The sequence below is a fragment of the Phyllopteryx taeniolatus genome, chromosome 2 (assembly GCF_024500385.1).
Source record: "Phyllopteryx taeniolatus isolate TA_2022b chromosome 2, UOR_Ptae_1.2, whole genome shotgun sequence".
NCBI lineage: Eukaryota > Metazoa > Chordata > Actinopteri > Syngnathiformes > Syngnathidae > Phyllopteryx > Phyllopteryx taeniolatus.
This window is the reverse complement of record NC_084503.1, coordinates 9,665,994-9,688,909: the sequence shown is the minus strand read 5'-3', so window position 1 is coordinate 9,688,909 and position 22,916 is coordinate 9,665,994. Positions and strand designations below refer to the sequence as shown.

Here is a 22,916-nt window from a genome sequence, read left to right as displayed (position 1 = left end):
TGGGAGGTAACCGGAGTACCCGGAGAAAACCCACGCAGGCACGGGGAGAACATGCAAACTCCACACAGGCGGGGCCGGGGATTGAACCCGGGTCCTCAGAACTGTGAGGCTGACGCTCTAAACAGTCGGTCACCGTGCCCGCCTTTTGGTAGCCCTTTACAGAAAATGTTAAACGAGAGTTGTGTGTGTGTGTGTGTGTGTGTGTGTGTGTGTGTGTGTATGTGTGTATGTATATATATATATATATATATATATATATATATATATCTCCCCCTAATGTTTCAACGGATAGCCTACATTCCCATGTGTAATTAGTGAAACCAGTCATTGGCTGTTCTTTTCCTCTTCACACTGCTCCCTGCCTAACACCGCAAACCACAGTTCAAGGACAAGGGCACCTTTCTGCCTGATCTCTGTGACCCAATCACCCTGTTTCTCATGTGTAGTTCCCCTTGGTGGGCCTGGACAGTTAGATGATAGGATGGATGAACGGATGGCTGAATAGATCACAAAACACTTGAGAGAAATGGATGTGTTTGGGAATGTCAGAGGGAGCTGTGGATAAATGGGTCACGACCCATCAAACAATAGCAGTATTAGTGTGGGAGTTGTAGTGGCAGACATGGAAGGGGGACTGGAGAGGGGGGGGGGGGTAGTTTTGGGGGACACCCAAGCTCTGCGCCAATTATGGACATAAATAACATCCACACAGAGCTGCCATGGAAATTGGGGTCAAAGGGTTGTGATTTCAATAGGATGGGGCCAACTGATTTATTGTTGCAGGTGACTGAAATTATAAGATGAATGAAAAAAAACTCAAGTAGACTTACAGTACTGTAAGTGAAGTACAGTTTTTGTTCTCGGCAAAATGTCTCACATTGCTTAAAAAACGAAAATGATTTATTTGTGATCTGTAACCCATCTTCCCACTTCAGGAAATTTCCTATTTTATATGTGCATAATCTGACAAAATTTTACTTGGAAAGCCAATCTGCTCCTGATTTTCTCCATTTATTTTAGGTGCATTTGGTCAATTCTAGCCCCCAAGGCACAGCAGTTGTCTAGGAATGTTTCATCCACATGCTAGGTGGCTTTTTGCCTATCTTGATTATGTTCTGTGTCAACAAGCCAAGTTGGCACGACAGTGGACGTTGCACAATCTTCTTGTAAAAGAGGCGTCAGTCTCTTGCTCAACTTGACTATTGAATGTGCTTGTGTTAATAAAAATGGAGTCTTTCCTACATTCCATCTGTTGCACATTCTTATTACATTGCAGTGCAGCCATACAATATTAATGAAGAGGATGATAATGACAGTAATTATTATGAGCCTGAAGATGATGAGTGAGGTTGTTCTACTACAAAATACTGATTAAGATTGGGACGCTTATCCCAATGATGGGGTGGACAGATAGCACACCGAGTTGTTTTGAAGGCCTGATTATGGAAGTGGTAGTTAATGTGCACTGTGGCATGCATGGTGGTGTTTGTCTTTTCTTTCTCTTGCCACATTGGACTGTGCTCAGCATTCTGCCACAGACAGCTGTAGACTCACTCCCTACAGGCAGATGCAACCGACCAACAGTGCTTTATCAGCTGGAAGGGAGGAATGGAGAGAGGAAATTTAAGGCAAACAATGTACTACTCGGTTAAAATGTTGGTTTCAGACCTAATTATTTAATTCTGGATCCAGGAAAAGAACCGCTAAAGTGTGACTGGCTCTTTTCTGACATTAAGGACTTTAAAGCAAAAGAGACATGCAGTCATGTAAGCAACTTGGTAGTGACAATTGAATCAACTGTCAACCCAGTTGCCCCTATAGTTGATGCAACCCAATGTTGAAAATGAGTGATAGCAAGAGATGCTTGTGTAGCGTAAATTTAATCCACAGAGAGAGATGAGTAGCTAAATTAATCTTTGCTTCAGCTCTCAAATGACCCAGCCAGGAATAATATTTGCACGTTTACTCTGCTTTTCATATCTCACAAGATCCTTAGTGGCTATTCACTCACATTGCTGTCACTCATAATCTTTTCACATATGGACTTGCGGCTCCCCAGTCATGTAAATAATCAAGACATTACCTACCTTATGACTGTTATCTCTGTGTCTTGGTTCTCGATCCTTCATTAAACTAAGCAACGTTCATTTCCTGGATTATAAGAGCTTTTGCATCCAGTTATCATATTTTGTTTTTTCAATGTTAAGATTTTCTGGTTAAATGGATATATAATATAGAATGGGTATAATAAAATCATTATATTTTTATTGTTATAGCTGGCGTTGGCCGGAAACCTCGGATCTCCAAGGCCATCACTTTTCAGGAAGCCAAAAAAAACAAAAACACTTTGTGAATCCATTAACATTGCATCGTCAAGGAGAGCAAGTCATTTTCAACACTTTATATTGGTCAGTAATTTGTAAAAATAACACACCCACGTGGGGACTGACCAATAGTATTTTGTGGGGGGGAAAAAAAGACGAAATGTCCCAAATTTGGACAAAGGAGGTTTAAGGTCCGATGCCAGTGACATGCAAGATAATGTCAATATGATGTGATTTTGATGCAATGATGCAAAATTTGTTGTTTTTAGAAGCTGTGTTGTTTTGGATTATTGTGTGCGACCTGCTTTTTCTGGTTTAAACTTTTGGTCTGCAATTAAAATTAGATAACAAGACTCAAGGAAAACCTTACAAATCAACGCCTACTGTATGTCATAATGAAGATTTCCTTTTTGTTTCTTCTCTTCCAGAGCGCAGCGATGGAGGAAACAGTCATATGGGAACAGCACACAGTGACCCTTCACAGGGTTGGTGTTTACAGCCCTATAATTCTTTGCCATTTCTTCTCTATTGTCTTTTCCCCTTCCTGTCTGTATCTTGTGTCGTAATTGCGAACTAGTTCTTATTTGTTCTGAACATCTCCCTCAATGTTGCCCCATGTCCTTTACCCAATCATGTGTCTTCTTTCCTTGTACTGAGAGGACCAGCTGTAGGAGCAGGATGTATGTTGCTGGAACAATAGTCAAGGAGCCTAAATGGCAGGAAACTAAGAAAGACAGACAGACAGCATCCACTTCCTTACTACTACTTTTCGCTTCCTTCCTGCTCAAAACAAAGAAGGAAATGCACTCTTGCTTTTTATCTTAGTCAGATTTCATTTTCATGGACTGCACCTCTGAATTCTAATAGATGAGATTGGTATGACCAACTGATCAGTCTCTCAGGCACAACTAGAAGTCATACTGTCCTACATTTACTGTGAGCCAAGGCATTGGGGCACCTCTTACACAATCAGCAAATATGGGGTTGGTCCCCCTTTTTGCACCTATTAGCCTTCCCTCTTTTGGAAATACTTTCTACACAATTCCATCATGCGTCTGTGAGTGCCCGTTTGCCAATTCAACCAGAAGAACGTGTGAGGTCACTGACGTTGGGTGAGTGGGCCGGGCTCACCATCTCCACTCTAGTTTATCCCAAGAGTGCTGGGTGGGGCTGAGGTCAGTGCATCTGTGCAGGACAGTCAAGATCTTTCACACCGAACTCATCCAATATGCCTTTATGGAGCTTGTTTTGTCCACTGGGGTAGAGACATGCTTGAACTGTAAACGGCCTTTCCCAAAGTTTTCCCTTGAATATGACAGTAATGAGTCACTGATGGTGTAGTGGTACACTCGCCTGACTTTGGTGCGGGCAGCGTGGGTTCAGTTCCCACTCAGTGACGGTGTGAATGTGAATGTGAGTGTGAATGTGCCCTGTGACTGACTGGCGACCATTTCAGGATGTAGTCCGCCTTTCGCCCAAAGCCAGCTGGTATAGGCTCCAGCGTCCCGCGACCCTAACCAGGATAAGTGGTGTTGAAAATGGATGGATGGATGGATGACAGTAATGTTCCAAAAAATTGAAAATAAAGGCCCCAGCTAATTCATGTAATCAAAATGATGCGTATAGTATATTGAACTAGTGGTATATTGCGTACACATCTTAGATGAAATATTAGTCATTTCCCTATTGCAAAACTAAGGTTATCAAATATTTTTAATTGATGCAGTTGTGCTCCGGGAACGTGTAGACTGGAGTACCTGTCTAGACTGGACTGGTTGTTGTAATCTAGTTAGTAGCAGCTTTAGTGAGGCTGAAGGAGCAGCCCGTTGGCTCAGAGCCCTCTGGCTCGCTGCTAATTTTATGGATGGAAGTTTACATCACATGGCCTGCTTCTGTTGGGCTGTCTCTATGGAAAAATGTTGTTTCACAAACATATTTTGCTTTACAATAATTGCAATATGACAAATATGAGCCATTAATTGCTAGTTTTAACAATTAATTTTCGGGCTGTCACCATTGAATCTTTTTAGAATCGATTCTCTTTTTGATTATTGATGGAATAATTTAATAATAATCACCCCCGCTCAAATTTCCTTTACATTTTTAATTTAAAATGCTTTTTTTACTAACATGCATTCTATTCTCATTTATGAGGAATTGACATCTATCCTGAAACTCTAGATGTTGGTAATACGTGTATGGTGTAAATTCGGTGTACAGAATTTGGGACAACTAAATGCAAAAGGGTTAGCAAGTAGCATTAGCACGCTAGCGATGACCATTTATGTCAAAAAACTACTATTCAGCTCACCCAACCATCATGTTATATGTATTACACATCTAACAGCGTCTTAAAAATCACTTACAGACACTCTGTCGTTTCTGGCGAGTTTATCAGTGGCCCAACACTGCGTCTGTCAATAAATGTGTGTGTGAAACATGGGTTCCGGCGGCGCAAACATTCCGGGCAGAACGGCTTTATTTTTTTAGTTTATTTGTTTGGTTCCAGGTGAACAGAAATTTTGCATCTACCTATTTTTGATGTCGAGTTAGCCGAGTTAGTCGTCGTCGTCCCCACCCCCCCAGCCCGAGTTCATTTATTTACACATTGTAAAGAAAATATTGTTCCATATTAGTATGTTGTGAATTTTTCCTTATTTGTGCAGGCCGCTGGATTTGGGTTTGGTATTGCCATCTCAGGTGGGCGAGACAACCCACATTTTCAAAGCGGGGAGACCTCCATCGTGATATCTGATGTTTTAAAAGGAGGTCCAGCAGAGGGATTGCTGCAGTAAGTTTCCATGAGCATATCCCTCGACATACATGTCTTTCTCTGTGTTAATTATCCTCATGTTTGACGTTTCAGAGAAAATGACCGTGTGGTAATGGTGAATGCAGTTTCTATGGACAACGTGGAGCATGCATATGCTGTGCAACAACTGCGCAAAAGTGGCAAAAATGCAAAGATAGTAAGTTTGACATGGATACACTGAATTTTTTTGTGCTCCTTTTTTCATGCCTTATTACCGGATCACTGTCCTGTGTGTAAAACCACCAAATGTAACTCAACCAATCAAGAACAAGATCCCAGATACAAGCGGCCGAAATGAGTTTCCTCCGTAGGGTGTCCAGGCTCTCCCTTAGAGAGAGGGTGAGAAGCTTGGTCATCCGGGAGGATCTCAGAATAGATCCGCTGCTCCTCCACATCGAGATGACCCAGATGAGGTGGCTGGGGAATCTGTTTCGGATTCCTCCCGGACGCCTCCCTGGTGAGGTGTTCCGGGCACGTCCCACCGGGACAAGACCCCGGGGACTACCCAGGACACGCTGGAGAGACTACATCCTTCGGCTGGCCTGGGAACGCCTCAGGGTCCCCCCGGAGGAGCTAGATGAAGTGGCTGGGGAGAGGGAAGTCTGGGCGTCCCCGCTAAAGCTGCTGCCCCCGCGACCCGACCTCAGATAAGCGGTAGAAAATGGATGGATGGATGGATGCAACTCAACCATTCAGTTGCATCGCACAGTGTGCGTGGTTCTGCAACTAGTTCTCAGTAGTTGCCAACGATCTGTAACTACAACCCCAATTCCAATGAAGTTGGGACGTTGTGTTAAACAAAAATTAAAACAGAACACAATGATTTGCAAATCATGTTCAAGCTATATTTACTAGACAAGATATTTAATGTTCAAACTGATAAACTATTGTTTTTAGCAAATAATCATTCACTTAGAATTTTATGGCTGCAACACCTTCCAAAAAAGCTGGGACGGGTGGCAAAAAACACTGAGAAAGTTGAGGAATGCTCATCAAACACCTGTTTGGAACATTCCACAGGTGAATTGGGAACAGGTGGGTGCCATGATTGGGTATAAAAGGAGCTTCCCTGAATTGCTCAGTCATTCACAAGCAAAGATGGGGCGAAGGTCACCTCTATGTGAACAAGTGTATGAGAAACAGTTTAAGGACAATGTTCCTCAACGTACAATTGCAAGGAATTTAGGGATTTCATCATCTACGGTCCATAATATCATCAAAAGGTTCAGAATCTGGAGAAATCACTGCATGTAAGCGGCAAGGCCAAAAACCAACATTGAATGCCCTTGACCTTCGATCCCTCAGGCGGCACTGCATCAAAAATCGACATCAATGTGTAAAGGATTTCACCACATGGGATCAGGAACACTTCAAAAAACCAATGTCACTTAGTACAATTCGGCGGTACATCCATAAGTGCAACTTGAAACTCTACTACGCAAAGCAAAAGCCATTTATCAACAACACCCAGAAACGCTGCCGGCTTCTCTGGGCCTGAGCTCATCTAAGAAGGACTGATGCAAAGTGGAAAAGTGTTCTGTGGTTCGACGAGTCCACATTTCAAGTTGTTTTTGGAAATTGTGGACGTCGTGTCCTCCGGGCCAAAGAGGGAAAAGAACCATCCGGACTGCTATGGACGCAAAGTTCAAAAGCCTGCATCTGTGATGGTATGGGTCTGTGTTAGTGTCAATGGCATGGGTAACTTACACATCTGTGAAGGCATCATTAATGCTGAAAGGTACATACAGATTTTGGAGAAACATATGCTGCCATCCAAGCAACGTCTTTTTCATGGACGCCCCTGCTTATTTCAGCAAGACAATGCCAAACCACATTCTGCACGTGTTACAACAGCGTGGCTTCGTAGTAAAAGACTGCGGGTACTAGACTGGCCTGCCTGCATTCCAGACCTGCCTCCCATTAAAAATGTGTGGCGCATTATGAAGCGTAAAATACGACAACGGAGACCCCGGACTCAAGCAAGAATGGGAAAGAATTCCACATACAAAGCTTCAACAATTAGTGTCCTCTGTTCCCAAACGTTTATTGAATGTTTTTAAAAGAAAATGTGATGTAACACAGTGGTAAACAAGACCCTGTCCCAGCTTTTTTGGAACGTGTTGCAGCCATAAAATTCCAACTTAATGATTATTTGCTAAAAACAATGGAATTGGGGTTGTAAGACGCGTTACCGGTGTTACGGAATTTATAGTAAGGGGAATGGAAATTTTATTATGTATTACGGGTTCGCTGAGGTGCAGTTGTTCGTGTAGAGAGAGAAGAGCAGCGGAGAGAGGACACAACTCCAATCTTTCTCTGGATCTCTGAACCAAGATGGCGCCTCCCAGTGTGGTCGCCTCGGTAACGCGCGCTCGTATTTTTTTTGTTTTTGTGTTTTTTGTCCGTCTTTGGAGACCTTACACGACTCACTTACACAAGGGGAGACCTGCTAACCATCAAGGAGGCTTCTCCAGACTTTCTGTCACCAACTTTCGCAAATCCGCTCAGTTTTTTCCCCGAGTTACTCACAGGAGCGGCGTCCGTGGTTTTTGGCGCATGGAGACGGAAGCGGCGCCACAGAGGGAAGCGAGCCGGCATTCAATTATGTATTACTCGTCCACTCACTGTAGTTGTCTCGCCATGCTGCATATTTGCATATACTGGCCACTCATGCCAGAGTAGCATCTGCTCCATTTGCACACTGATTGAGGAGTATGTGTAACATTTGCACAACCAACATTGTCCCAGATTATCGCACTACTCGTCACTTTAAACCGCATACACTCCTTGAAGTCTCAGCGCCCTTTACACAATGGTCATTGCACCGGACTATTGCAATATTAGTCATTCAAACTGCTCTAAGTGCTAGAGGACTCTGCATCTTTTTGCACAATTGTCAAAAAAAATAAAAAATAAAATGTACCTGCATTACCAGATAACTAGCAACCCTTTACTGCTCAGTGACTTTTTTTTTCTTTTTTTTTTGGTCAATGTCTTTCTGTCTCCAAAGTGTTCTGTCAATTGACTGTCTGTTGTCGTACTAGATCGGCTCCAACTACCGGAGACAAATTCCTTGTTTTTTTGGACATACTTGGCAAATAAAGATGATTCTGATTCTGATTAAAATAAACTCAAACTATAAGATTAGCTGATATATTTATTCATAAGTTAAGAATTGTGTTTTTTCCTACAATGTCCAAAATCTGTAATAATCCATCCTCTCTGTAGATTTGTCACTCGTGTTGCTTTTCTGTTTAGTAACACCATTCAACTTAATATAAACAAATAAAAAAAATATTTATAATGGTGAGTAGTTAACTCTTATGAGATTGATTATTATTATTTTTTTTTAAATTAAAAAAGGATACAATAAACATGGAATTGCTGTTCAGTAAGCCAACATTTTCATAGAATGACTTGTTACGGCCAATCAAAATGCCAGGTTTTATCACATGATCGGTCCCAACAAAGGTTTGTGTTCATGCGGGCAATGAATGGGGCTATCATTGCCAGAAGCCTCTTATGTATCTCCGTATGCATCATGGATAAATGTGCAAAGGATGTGTGATTGCCATCTTGAAACTCCGTGACAAGATTGAAAATTATTAAAATAATAAAAAAAAAAATACTCCTTTCTTTTCCCCCGTCCTGTCTTTGTATTCACTGCCGAATGAGAAATACAGCTCCAGCTCCAGGGTAATCTGCTTTTAACTTGCCTACTGCTTGTGATTCAGTACAATATTTAAAGTGGCACTTCAAACCTTTCTTTCCCGCGAAGAATGCCAGAGGTCAACCCCTCTCCTGAGTTCGGGGTCATCAGTAAATGCATGATGGTCAGTTGCCGACTTTAATTTGTTCGTGATTGTCCAGTTTTGCCTTGTTTAGTTGCGTCGATCGGTATGCAGCAAATTTAAGGCGCCGACGCAATATGAGGGATTTGAAGTCGACCTGCGAATTGACCATCTTCTTCGATAGTGTCATTTGTAACGCCACCAGTGTGTAAGGAAGTATGAAATTTACTCACGCCCACACCTCTTTGTATTGAAACTAATTGTCACTGATCTTGCCACACATTTATCTACAGTCCTCTCCAAAAATATTGGAACGGCAAGGTCAATTCCTTTTGTTTTTTTCTTCTATACTGAAGACATTTGGGTTTCAGATCAAAAGATGAATGAGACAAAAGTTCAGAATCCCAGCTTTTATTTCCATGCTATTTATATCTAGATGTGTTAAACAGCTCAGGACAGAGCACCCTGTGTTTGAAGCCACCCACTTTTCAAGTGAGCAAAAGTAGTGGAAGAGACATGATTAAATTAATTAAAGTGAATAACATTTAATAAATGGTGGCATAACCCTGACTTGCAATAACTGCATCAAGCCTGCGACCCATTGACTTCACCAGAGTGTTGCATTCTTTATTTGAAATGCTTTTCCAGGCCTCTTTTAGTGCTTGTTTGTTTCTGGGGGTTTCTTCCTTCAGTCTCCTCCTCAGGAGGTAAAATGCATGCTCTATTGGATTAAGGTACGGTACTTGATTTGGCCAGTCTTAAGACCTTCCACTTTTCCCCCCTGATGAAATCCTTTGTTGTGCTGGCAGTATGTTTTTGATCATTGTCTTGTTGCATGATGAAGCTTCTCTCAATTAGTGTGGATGCATTTTTTGGTAAATTGCCAGACAAAATGGTTTTGTAGACTTCAGAATTCATTCTGCTGCTACCATCATGAGCGGAATGAAACAAAAAATCAATTACATAATTACACAGATAGCTGGTCACCTTTCTTCACCATGCCGAATCTAGATTTTTTATTCCTCTGCCTGGGTAGAGTCCCATCTGACAATAACTTTTGACTTCTGCTCTCTGGGTTATATAAATAATAATAAATATAACAGTAATAATATGTAATATAACATATTAAACAATATAATAATCTAACAATAAATATCCATTAAAATACTAAGAAACCACAGCGGCAGCTTCAAAAGTCCACTGTGACACAGTAACACTGTTCCGGCATAAAAGGGATACAAATCCTCCTTTCTGCTTGACCTAACAGCCGAACAAGACCCCCCCCCCCCCAAAAAAAAGAGTGAGTTACATCATCAATAAAGACGAGTGAGCCCAGTCCAGCAGCAGCCATGCAATCCCAAGCCATGACATTTCCTCCACCAATGCTTCACAGATGACCTGTGTTTTCGATCATAAGCAGATCCTTTCTCCTTTCTCATACTTTGGCCTTTCCATCACTTTGGTTAATCTTGGTTTCATCAGTCCATAAAACTTTTGTGGCTCATCTCTGTACTTTGTAAAATCCAATCTGGCCTTGCGATTCTTTTTGCTGATGAGTGGTTTGCATGTTGTGGTATGGCCTGTATATTTCTTCTGTCTTCTTCGAACAGTGGAATGTGATACCTTAACCCCTGCCCCATGGAGGTTGGCAGTGATGTTACTGACTGTTGTCTTTGGGTGTTTCTTCGAAGCTCTCACAATGTTTCTATCATCAACTGCTGTTGATACCCTTGGCCGACCTGTTCGATGTCTGTTGCTCAGTACACCAGTAGTTTTTACTTTTTCAGGACATTCCAAATTGTTTTCATTGGTTATGGTCAATGTTTGTGCAATAGCTCTGATTGATTTTCCCTCTTCTCTCAGCTTCACAATGGTTTGATTTTCTCCAATAGACAGCTCTCGGGTCTTCATGTTTGCTTAAAAGCAAATTCAGTTTTCACAGGTGAAACCCAAATCCAAAAACAAGCGCTAATGTTTAAGCAATCAATCTTAATCCGATCAACTACAAAACCCCATCTGTCACATGTTCCAATACTTTTGCTCACTTGAAAATTGGGTGGGGTCACACAAAAGGTGCTCTGTCCTGAGTTGTTTAACACATCTAGATGTAAATACCATGAAATAAAAGCTTGAATTCTGAACTTTTGTCTCATTAATCCTTTTATGTGAAACCCAAATGTCTTCAGTATACAACAAAAACAAAGGAATTGACCTTGCCTTTCCAATATTTTTGGAGGGGACTGCAAGTGTGTATCCCCACAATGGCTGTGTAAATACGTACTTCGAACACTGCAATGTTCCACTTTGGTGAGTTCTTTCTGAAAAGGGACAGGTGTATAAATTCTGGCTTTACTATCATGCTGGTGATTCTATTTACTGGGATGCCAGTGTGAAAAGTGCCTGTTGTGTGTGCCTTATGACTCCTGTCTTTTAATTCTCAGACTATTCGGAGGAAAAGGAAAGTACAGATCCCTGTTTCTCGGCCAGGGGACAGGGAGACCATGTCAGAGCATGAGGATGACGAGAGTAATGAGGAAGATGGCTATGAGCATCACAGTGGTCATGGAGGCCAAAGTGCCTATGCAGGCGCAAGTGGAGGCACGAGCAGTAGTAGGCGACACGATCGTGAACGTAGCAGCAGTGGAAGACGGGATCAGAGTGCCTCACGGGAAAGGAGCATCTCACCACGCTCTGATCGACGTTCACAAGCCTCCTCTGCTCCCAGCAGACCTTCCAAGGTCACACTTGTCAAGTCGCGGAAGAATGAAGGTGAGCAACACAAACACAATATCCAAACAAACTGGCTATATATGACAGGGCACAATACAAAATGTTACATTTTACAAGTCTCAAAGCAACACAGTTTTCTATTATTGTAACAATCGAAGTAGAGGTGCAATAATTCATCAATTAATCGACAGCTAATCGATTATCAAATTAACCATTTCTATAATCAATGAATTGTTTAGAATCATTGTTTAATTTATAATTGTCCAAATCCTCTGATTTCAGCCTCTCAACAGTAAAGTCTCTGATTTATGTAGTCCTTCATGAAAGCAGACTGTTAATATTTGTGTTTAATTAAAATAAACCATTTGCAAACATCTGCTTTTATTTTGGAAAACAATGATCAACATTTTTCCCCAATTTTCTGACATGTTACGGACCAAACCAGTAACTGAATCATAATCAATTTATGGAAAAAAATTAAGTCAGTTTAATCTATTACAAAAATAATCATTATTTTCAGCTATAGTATAAGTAACCTGTAATTGAACCTGAAGCAACCTCAGATGTGTATATCAAACGAGCAGACCTTCTCATAAATTAGTACCTCTTGTGATATTGCTTACCGTAATAGTTATTTGGTTTTGTTTAATCATTAAACACCAAATAACAACAAGTATTCATCAATAAACAGTAATCAGGAAACAAATTATTGCGCAATAAACTTTAATGCAAAATAAATTATGATGAATTCGATTAATCGATGGACTAATCGATTATATATATATTCGATAGTGAAAGCCCTAAATATAAGTCAGATTTACTGTGCATTCAGAGTTCAGTCAGAATGATTACCGTATTTTCACGACCATAAGGCGCACCGTATTAAAAGGCGCAGTCTCAGTTACGGGGTCTATTTCTGTATTTGACACATACATAGGGCGCACCGTATTATTGGGCGCAGGCATGGAAAACATATGCTGGCATGCATGCTAGCGTATGTTTTTAAAAAGGCAGCGGGAGCAAAACTGAGTTCGGTTGTACTTTATTGAAGTATTTAACAATGTACTCACGTTATTTTTTTTTATCAATCCTCATCCACAAATCCATCAAAGTCCTCATCTTCTGTATCCGAAATGAACAGCTGGGAAAGTTCTCCATCAAACATGCCAGGTTCCCTCTCGTTATTGTCGGAGTCAGTCTCGTTGCCAAGGGGCTGTTCAGCAATGATGCCGGTTTTTGCGAAAGCTCGGACAACAGTCAAAGCAGATACCTTAGTACAGGCATCCACAATCCCTTCACATATGGTGGTGTAACTCACCCGGCGTTGCCTCCTAGTTTTAGTAAAGGTGTGTTCGCCTCTGTCATCCATCGCTCCCACGCCGCTCGCAACTTCACTTTGAGCGCCCTGTTTACACCGATGTCCAGCGGTTGGAGTTCTTGGTCAAGCCTCCCGGAATGATGGCAAGCTCCGAGTTCATTTGCTGCACTTGGTTTTTCACAGCGGCTGTGAGATTGGCGCGCATGGAGTCACAGATCAACAGGGACGGTGACGCCTGAAAAAAACATCCGGTCTCTTTACGCTCACCTCGCTCAGCCACTCTCTCATTTTCTCCTCGTCCATCCAGCCCTTTTGATTGGCCTTAACGATAACTTCGGCTGGAAACCTTTCTTTCGGCAGCGTCTTCCTCTTAAAGATCGCCATACGTGGCAGTTTCTGGCCATTACCATGGCAACCAAGCACATCAGTAAAAACCGACTTCTCGTGCCCCGTTGTGCGTATCGCTACCGTGCTGGTCCCCTTCTTCTCTACAGTTTGGTTCACCGGGATGTCGAAAGTGAGCGTGAGTGAGATTTTGGAACTCGGTGCACACATAAGGCGTGCCTGCATTGTAAGGTGCCCCGTCCATTTTAGAGAAAATGTAAGACTTTTAAGTGCACCTTATGGTCGTGAAAATACGGTAACTGTGGAAAAAGTTTTACGGTCACACAGCAATCACTTGGTTCTCTGCTAACATTTTTTTTCTTTTTTTTTTTTTTTTTTTTTTTTTTTAAATGTACATTTCAACACTGAAAGCAGAATATGGACTGCGGTTAGCTAGCCACATCTTTGTGAAGGACATCTCGGCTGAGAGCCTTGCTGCCAGGGATGGGAACATCCAGGAGGGAGATGTTGTTTTGAAGGTAAGAGAATAGACTGTGATTGCATGAGCTCGTGTGTAAAAGATTTAAACTTGCAGTAAGTATGAATGGTGAAAGAAGCTGATATATTTGTAAATTATAATTTGTTTTTATTTGAAAAACTAAATCTTGTCAGTGCAAGTGCCCTAAAACATTTGCTTGTGCCCGTGGCTTGAGCTTGCCCTGTTCGGTCAAGTGCACTCAAATGTTGGCTATATTTCACGGCGGCATCCCGAGATCCGACTCACGGGAATGAAAATAGAGCTTTAACTAACAATTAATTTAATATTTTAATCGATGAATCGGATAAAATACAATATTTCTTAATTTCTATTCCTTTATTAAAAAACAACACATTTCAAATTGGCACGAAAGTGCACAAACAGGTTTCTGCATGAAAATCCCAGAGCTCTTAAAGTAAATTATGAATTTAAAAAAACAAATAAATGTTGACTTGTCGACTGATTAGTATAGAGGACGGTCGTTTCACTAGCCACATGGGGCAAAAACAGCAACACCCTATTGTTGACTAAGCCAGGGAACACACACGCCGAGGCATAAATAGAAGGACTTCACACTGGAAATTTAGAACTGAAGAAGCCTTTTGGATTAAAGGTGAAATGTCTTCAAAAAACAAGAACAGTCCAGTTTCCTTGATTCAACCTTTGAGGATTACCTATGACCTCGATGTCTGACAATCTACACAGGTAAGTCTAACTGGTCATGCTCAATACCAGAGTTGGGGAGTAAAAAAACTTTTCTTTTTTATTTTGCCTTATTGTACTCTTCAGAGAATGCTTAATATATGTAAAAATAAAAATCTCTGCGGGAGGCCGGATCCCCACAGACCTCCTCTACAAATTATTATTTATTTTTTTTTTTGGTCACATTTTTCATGCCTTTGGTGTTTCGCATGTCTGCTTTAAAAGCTGCTTTGTCAACATGTTCAGCGGCTACAGCTCTTACAATAGTAACTGTTTTTAATGTGAGCATAGGTGCACTATATATGCTGTCACGTTTGTATTTGCATTGTTGGGCAAAGATTTCTATAAGTCCAAGCTGACGGGAAATATCACACCGTGTTTTTTTTTTTTCCCAGCTGAAGAAATTGGGTGGGATGGTTGTGTTTAAAATGGATTTTGTCACTAAGAGGTTTTAAGTTATGTTGTCTTTGTAGTGATGTTATAGAAATTCAACATACCAGCTCGTTGGCTGCGTTCATTTGGCTTGAATCCAAAATGTTCCCACATCATTGCGGTGGCGTTAGGGTTTGGATCTAATTCCATTTATGCCGCTCAACTTACTGTAACTGTGCAGCGACCGGCTCGCTTTCAGGACGCTTACTACGTTAGTGCCTGCAAAAAAGCACACAGGCAAGCATACCACCGATCACCGGAAGGGGCCCATCCGCCCTTCACTATCTCTGATTGGTTTCGAGACCGGATGGATTTTGTGTGTCTGCTTTCAAGTCGCATTTCTTCCTCATGGCTCGGCGTGCAGGTGGACCGCACCATTCTGAAATTCGGGTGCATATGTGACCAAATTAGTCCCATTCTAGAGCCCTGTCTTGTTGAGAGAAAAAAAGAAAAAAATCCTACGCCGGATTTCCAGCACCACGCCGCAATAGTTTAATCCATAGCATTCCGTTCTTAGACGCAGATTTATTTTAGATTTTGCGTCCCTGCTCATTTTTGTACGTCTCAGACGCGGGCCGCACATCTAACGAGATCCCAGATCTTAAATATAGCCAACTTGAATATGTATATGAGTTGGATTGTTGTGAATATTGACATCTTAAAATACTACGTGAACACGTTCCTTTAATAATTTCTGTAAAGTGTTTGTGTAAATGACTGCCTTTTTGTCTATTCATCAACCCAAATCTATTTGAATTGGAGAGTATTTGTGTCACATTTATATTTTAAATGAGCTAAATCACTTATTTACAATTATTATTATACTTTATTCCCACCATTATTAAATAAATCACTGCTGTCGTCGTCATTTTCGTGCGGTCTAACATGCTTTGGTTGTTGCAAGGATTTTGTTTACAATTTCTTGTCTAAAAGCACATAGATTTACTGATTTATTTATTTATATTTTTTCCCCTTATCATTTTTGTATTAAAAAAAATTATGTTGCAATGCTTGTATTTGTTATTTTAGGAATATTGTGATCATTTTGTTAATGTGCCCTGATTATAAGTTTACTTTTAGTCACCACATTTTTTTTAATTTAAGACATACACCAAGCTGCTAGAACATGACTACTTGCTTTTTAAATTCTTAATCATACTTGTAAAATGGTATACATGCTGTAGCAAATATTTTGCCTTTACAAAAGTAATAATGTTCAGTTTTGCTCAATGTAACCACGTTTAAGTGTTCATTATTGTGTTTGGAAACCGCAGTGTAGTGCTTTACTACTATTTTGGACTCATGTATTTAATGGAAGTCACCAAACTATTATAATGCAACACAATTGTACACCACTACGAACTATAGCTGCACTAACAAACATAATCTTGAATTAATACCCCTCTGACAAAACTAAGCATTTAGTATCTTTTACAAAAGATAAATTATAGATGCAGCTCTTGTCTTGGATATAGTTATATTATGCAAGCATCGCGTCAAGGTAAACCATTCCCAATCCTTTTATTCTGATACCAAATCCTTATTCTAATGATTCTTTGGTCACTCAATGTGCACGCTGTACATGATTTTTACCATTTCTTAATGAAGATCCATCTGTTTCCCTCAACAGATCAATGGCACAGTTACTGAGAACCTATCATTGATAGATGCCAAGAAGCTGATTGAGCGATCAAAGGGCAAGTTGAAAATGGTTGTTCAGAGAGATGACCGAGCCACGCTCCTGAACATTCCTGATTTAGATGACAGCATTCCCTCAGCCAATAACTCGGATAGAGATGGTGAGATAACAGGCTTCAAGGATGTAACAGTGTAATTAGGATTACATGTTTATTTTTCAATAGACAAATGTATATGATTCAGTACCTACTATTTTGTGTGTGTGTACATTTCATTTCATATTTCAATGTGTATTACCGAACACTTAAATACAATAGATATTTGACTTTCACAGACATTTCAGAAATACATTCACTGACATCAGACCATTCCAATCGATCCCGTGGCCGGGGTCGATCACGCTCACCTGACAAGAATGAGCCATCGGACCATCTCCGGCTCTCACCTCGGCAGATCACTAATGGCAGGTACGGGAGTAATCATTTGCAAACTACTGATTTAAACACATGTGACACATCTGTCACACATGCATAGAGATACATCCCCACTCCCATTGCTGGACATACATAGATCATATTCACACCCACAGGTGGTCTGCTGACTGTGCACCACTAATGCATACATAAACCATCAAACTCCCTCTGGAGTCATCAGTGCGTTTTCATATGCCTCCCCAAGACTAAGGTTTAGTGAGGAAAGAGGTATTGATCCATCTTCTTGTTTATCAGTTTACTGTGTTAGAAAGCGACTTTGCTTGACTAGAGCTTTAAACCATTTTAACCAAGACTGAAGCAACCAAACACAGAATTGTTGCCGAGTCAAATATGTCAGTGTCATTAGACATAATTTAAATAAAATGTTCTCATCTCAACATTTGCAATTCAATTGATTAATCTTGGCAATACAGTTTTTATCTTTACTAATATAATCTAATCTAATGTAAATTAGTGGCTGCACAGGAGAGCATAAAAGATACACATACAAGAACATATGACAATGACGCCCTCGTCAAGAGATGTAACACATCGTTACCTTTATGTCAGACTGTTTGACGCCAAGCATTTAAATTTTACAGTGAAAAACAACAGATTAAACATCTTGTTGGCATAGGTCTCAGAGGGTTGGAGGTAGTTGATAAAACAAGACTGGGCAGTGAAACAAGCTTGTCACTTATTTAAAGTAGCCTTTCACCAACTGGCTGAAACAAGAGATGCTAGTTGGTTGCCGGTCTATGATCACAAGCCGGTCTATGATCACAAGGATTATACAGTATTTTCATTAGTTAGTGTGAACAATTATTCCCTCATCTGCCTTGACTCCCCTATGAATTTAGGTGACATCCCTTTGCAGCTATAACAGCTTCAACTCTTCTGGGAAGGCTGTCCACAAGGTTTAGGAGTGTGTTTATGGGAATATTTGAAGTCACACTGATGTTGGACGATAAGTCCTGGGTCTCATTCTCCACTCCAATTCATCCCCAAGGTGTTGAGGTCAGGACTGTGTGCAGGCCAGTCAAGTTCATCCACACCAGACTCTGTCATCCATGTCTTTATGGACCTTGCTTTGTGCACTGGTGCACAGTCATGTTGGAAGAGGAAGGTGCCAGCTCCAAATTATGCCCCCAAAGTTAGGAGCATGGAATTGTCCAAAATCTCTTGTATGCTGAAGCATTCAGACCTCTTTCACTGGAACTAAGGGGCCAAGCCCAGCTCCTGAAAAACAACCCCACCAATCTTTACACTTGGCACAATGTACTCAGACAAGTGCCATTCTCCTGACAACCGCCAAACCCAGACTAGTCCATCAGAAAAAAGTTTTTTTTGGTATCAGATATCCTAGACAGGATAAAAACAAACAAAACCTATTTTGAATAATGCCATTGTCATTTGATTTTTCTTTAAGCGAAGAGGAAAAAATTAAAAATCAGATTTTCATGGAGGGAAAAAAGTCAGCTTTTATATTAAAGCCTTATCACTTCAGCCCTAGTGCAGCTGTTAAAATGTGGTTCCTTTTCCTGAGCTACTGTAGTTGACTCATTTTTCCTTTCATGTAATTGACTATTCATGGTGTATGTGTTATTTTTTTAAATAAGATTGTTTTTTAACCTTTATTTTTTTCTTACAAATTGTATTAATACTATCATGTTCATTTGTATGTCAATATAAGATACCAGAGAATTCATAACTCTAGACCTAAGCCTTACTTTGTATGCAATCACATTCAGTTTGTTCCAGTTTTCATTCTGTGGTTATGGCCAAAGTGGTAGAAGAGGACATAACAGTATGCCTGTCACTAGACCATGACGTAACAGAAAGTTTTATTATCTCTCCGTTTCAGAAGGATAAAAGGAATTTGACATACTTCCCACAGTGCTTTGCCTGAGGACAGATGGTTTGTTTAACCTGATTGGCTGCAGGGCTTAGATGCATTCTTTTCCTTTGGACAAGACACTGTTCAGTGTTTTTGAATTGACCAAATCATTTAAAACTCACTTCATACAGGTTACCTTCTATTAGGCTATGAGTCTATTTTTGGTGTAGGGAATAGTGTTTCTCAGGTACTTTCATTCAAGATTCTCTTAAGTATCATGGTGCAGCTTACCCAGACATACATGTGAGTAATTTTGTTTTTTTGGTCTTTTAATCTTTTTTAATTTTATAAACAATAAAATATGTATTTAGTTTACAATTTTTGTCACTTGTATTTTGATTGGACAAGATGCTATGTTTTCCTACAATAAATGTGTTGAATTGTAAATTGTAATGAGCAATGTAATTGGTAATAATTCATTCATAGCACTAACTGTCCATCTTTTGCCCTGTTTTCACATCATTCAAGTGTTGCACACACAGTGCAAACATTTGTACACATTCTCTCCAAATGTAATTACCAGTATGTTATTGTAATAGTGTTATAATGATTTGTAATTCTTTATCAATAAGCACCAGCTCCACAATAACCTCATACAATTGTACTTGATCTTGACGCTGATGTAAAACAAACATGCACAGGTCATTGTAAAATGAGGAAGGAAAGGATGTCTTAAGGAACTTTGAAATGGCATTCTTGAGCATGAAACATACAATATACACTAAATATATATAATAGTACATGTTTGATGTACCTTTAAGTGTGTCAATATCACCGTGAGTAACACGTGGTTTAGTTGGAGCTTGTGGTTTGGTCTACGTTTTAAATTTTTAATTTTATTTTATTATTATTATTTTTTTAAAAAGCTCTGAGTGCTGTTCCAGCAGGCAGTCATGTGATGAGATTGGAATTCAACTATTGTTTTAAGTAGCACAGCCCATTCTCTCATGGCCTTCTTGCCTCACTCTTCCCAACAGCCCTCAGTGCCGCCCACCTCTCTCTTCTAATACACACACACACACACACACACAAGTGGATAAACACAGTTAAACCTTTAGATTTTTCATGTGGAACTTTTTTGTAGGGTTGGGGTTTTTTTTCTATTTCTTTGTACACAGAACATACATTTTAATTCCATGAAATCAATTACCTTTAACCACATTTATTCTTATATTATGAAACCTTAATTCAGACATGCCAAGCTCCCGGCCCGTGGGCCACTACCGGCCCGCGCAGCAATTTTGTCCGCCCTGTGGCGATCAAAAGTCAGCATGACATTGGCCAGCACAACGGCATCAGCCAAACATGCAGTAAATTCCATGAATAGCATCTTATTTGTATGAACTATACAGTACTCAGTGTTGGGTTAGTGGTGATACGACAGTTGGCCAATCGGGTACCAGTTTCAAAGGAGCCGCATCGGTACTTGTGCATTCGCTTATGTATTTTAAGTACTAGTCACCGCTACTGCTAATTTTGGAAGCTCTGTTTTAACACACATACATGGGCCAGTCTCGTCAAAAAAAAAAAAAAAAAAAAATCATACGCCGGATTTCCAGCACTACACCGGAGTACTTTAGGCCATGAATAATTAGTTGACTTTCCCTAAAGTGTCTCACTTGTGTTCATCTACAGGAGCCAATGCTGTTCCGCCAGCGGCTCGCTGCTGTCGTGAGTGGCGTGCCGGATATTACCACAGCAATGACAATTTATTGAGTCTGGAAAAAAGTCTCCATTGTTTTTTGGAACCATAACCCGCCCTACTCTGTCTCTGATTGGCTACTCGCTAGCTCTAAAACAGGAGTTGTACCTTTAGTGGAGAAGGATTCGCTGAAGCACTTCAGCAAGACAACACACACACATACGTGGGTTAGCAATGCTGTTCATCTGTGGACGCAGATTCACAAGGCTTCATGCGTCCCTGCTCATTTTTGTGTGTCTCAGACGTGGGACGCAAATCAAACGAGATGCCTGATTCTTAAGTTTCCCCATAGTCACCTAGCCCTAGTGTAACATCGCCCTTCACATTGCGCAAGCGCCCAGCCCCTGCAACGCAAACCCAAACATAATTGAAAAATTTACAGCTAATCCATATGAACGGTATTGGCAGTGATTGGAAGATATCAGTCATCGATGGTCGTTATCGGAATTGGCAGCATAAAACCCTGATCGGAGCACCCCTAATCATTTCTATTCATTGTTCTATTCTTTTTTTCTTGTTGATTCTGCTATTGCAATTGAATTGTATGTGTTTGAGCGTTCTAAATGTTATTATAGACACAACAAATTATTCAGCCCTTTAAGAAGCAAAAGGAAGCATTCTGGTATGGATTTCAGTATAATTGTGAGGCTTGTTTGTTTCAGTCATCGAAGTCGAGATGAGGAGCGGTCTAAACCAGGGGCTATCTCCACGCCAGTCAAAAGCTCTGATGATGGTGTCTTGTCTCAGTCTAGTGACCAGACCAGCTCCAGAGATGACAAACAGTTACCTCCGCTGCCCGGTACACAGTTTTTCTTTTATTGTCAAGTCTCTGTTGTTAATGGGGAAAGGTGGTGAGAATTACATGAAACGTGTCAGTAAATGATAAAAGGGACTTAAACCTTGGCAACAATTATAATTCTGAAACTGGTGCTCAATACAGTAAAGATCTGGGACTCTTTAGATTTAGTGTAGTGGACTTCACTCCTTACTCTAGGTTTTTCAGAAGCATTTAAATTCTAGTTATTTATTTACTACTTACTTTGACAATTAAGTTAGTTAAGTGTCTGTTAAAAGGTGCAATAAATTGTTTGACCCCACTGAATAATTTTTTATTCATATCGCAGTACGTAAGGCTTTGGTATGGCACATTTCTCCCCCCCCCTTGGTTTAGAATTTGACCTGCTGATGTTTGTATTTTGGCAGAACCAAAGCCTGTGTATGCACAGCCTGGCCAGCCTGATGTGGACCTGCCAGTCAGCCCCTCTGACGCACCTGTGCCCAGCGCTGCTCATGATGACAGTATCCTCAGGTATCTTCTCTGCTCACACAAAGCTCAGTCAAGCCTTCACTAAATCTTTAGGACCACAAAATTAAGCAACACCTAATTTTTACTCTTTCTTTTCAATGGATTACATTATTACAAGTTATTTCAGTTTCCAATTTGGGGTGTTTCTTTCTTTTGGATGGGTGCTGACAATTTTGTCCACCTGTGTAAGTCTAGTTCAAAATCAAGCCTTTAAATTCTCTTTTCAGATGAATGTAACATTTTGCCAAGTGCTATATGACCACCAATTTTCTCTTGTAGGCCAAGTATGAAGCTGGTAAAGTTCAAAAAGGGAGAAAGTGTTGGTCTTCGGCTAGCTGGAGGAAACGACGTTGGAATTTTTGTAGCGGGAGTTTTGGAGGACAGTCCTGCAGCCAAGGAAGGACTGGAAGAAGGGGACCAGATTCTCAGGGTACTAAGCACCTCAACTATTTCTTTACATGCACTTGCACACATGCACCTTAGTGATGTATTCCTTAAACATTTTCTCTGGGGGAAAAGAAAATATCATAGGACTTGGTTGATTTTACTGTTTTACATCGTTTCAGGCAGAAGGGTAACGCATGAGTCTTGCATTTGTATCAAAACATTTCGCGCAAAGATCTGACTGAATAGTTGAATAGTTGTGGTTTTCAAGGCTAATCTGTCTTTAATGACATTGTTTACACTGTCCTAAACCAGAAGTCGGAAGTGTTTCAAGAAAAAAGCCTTCTCGCCACATTGGCACATATTGAAAATGCCACCTGTCTCTGACCTAAGGAGGACTGGCTCACATAGAGCCATGATTTCTTTTTTAACATAGCTTTTAAGTTGTACTGTTGTCTATCGTGCACATCTAAGGTCTTTGGAAAGTACCATTAGTTAAATTCCTTTTCCAAATCATATCATAGTGGGAGGAACAGCTGGTGGTT

General features: G+C 40.5%; 1 protein-coding gene across 15 annotated transcripts in view; it reads left to right on the top strand.

Annotated features, from left to right (window-relative positions):
• The window catches only part of tjp1a (tight junction protein 1a), a 169,242-nt gene that overhangs the window by 111,117 nt on the left and 35,209 nt on the right, over positions 1 to 22,916 (top strand). For 9 of the 15 annotated variants that reach the window (XM_061759191.1, XM_061759234.1, XM_061759215.1 and 6 more), the window contains 10 exons: positions 2,753 to 2,809; positions 4,991 to 5,115; positions 5,191 to 5,293; positions 11,369 to 11,696; positions 13,732 to 13,838; positions 16,602 to 16,770; positions 16,944 to 17,076; positions 21,344 to 21,480; positions 21,885 to 21,990; positions 22,267 to 22,417. In XM_061759191.1, the coding sequence (XP_061615175.1) occupies positions 2,753 to 2,809; positions 4,991 to 5,115; positions 5,191 to 5,293; positions 11,369 to 11,696; positions 13,732 to 13,838; positions 16,602 to 16,770; positions 16,944 to 17,076; positions 21,344 to 21,480; positions 21,885 to 21,990; positions 22,267 to 22,417 (1,416 nt within the window). The remainder of the gene's footprint in view (positions 1 to 2,752; positions 2,810 to 4,990; positions 5,116 to 5,190; positions 5,294 to 11,368; positions 11,697 to 13,731; positions 13,839 to 16,601; positions 16,771 to 16,943; positions 17,077 to 21,343; positions 21,481 to 21,884; positions 21,991 to 22,266; positions 22,418 to 22,916) is intronic. The other 6 variants (XM_061759290.1, XM_061759244.1, XM_061759298.1 and 3 more) reach the window with 1 other exon arrangement.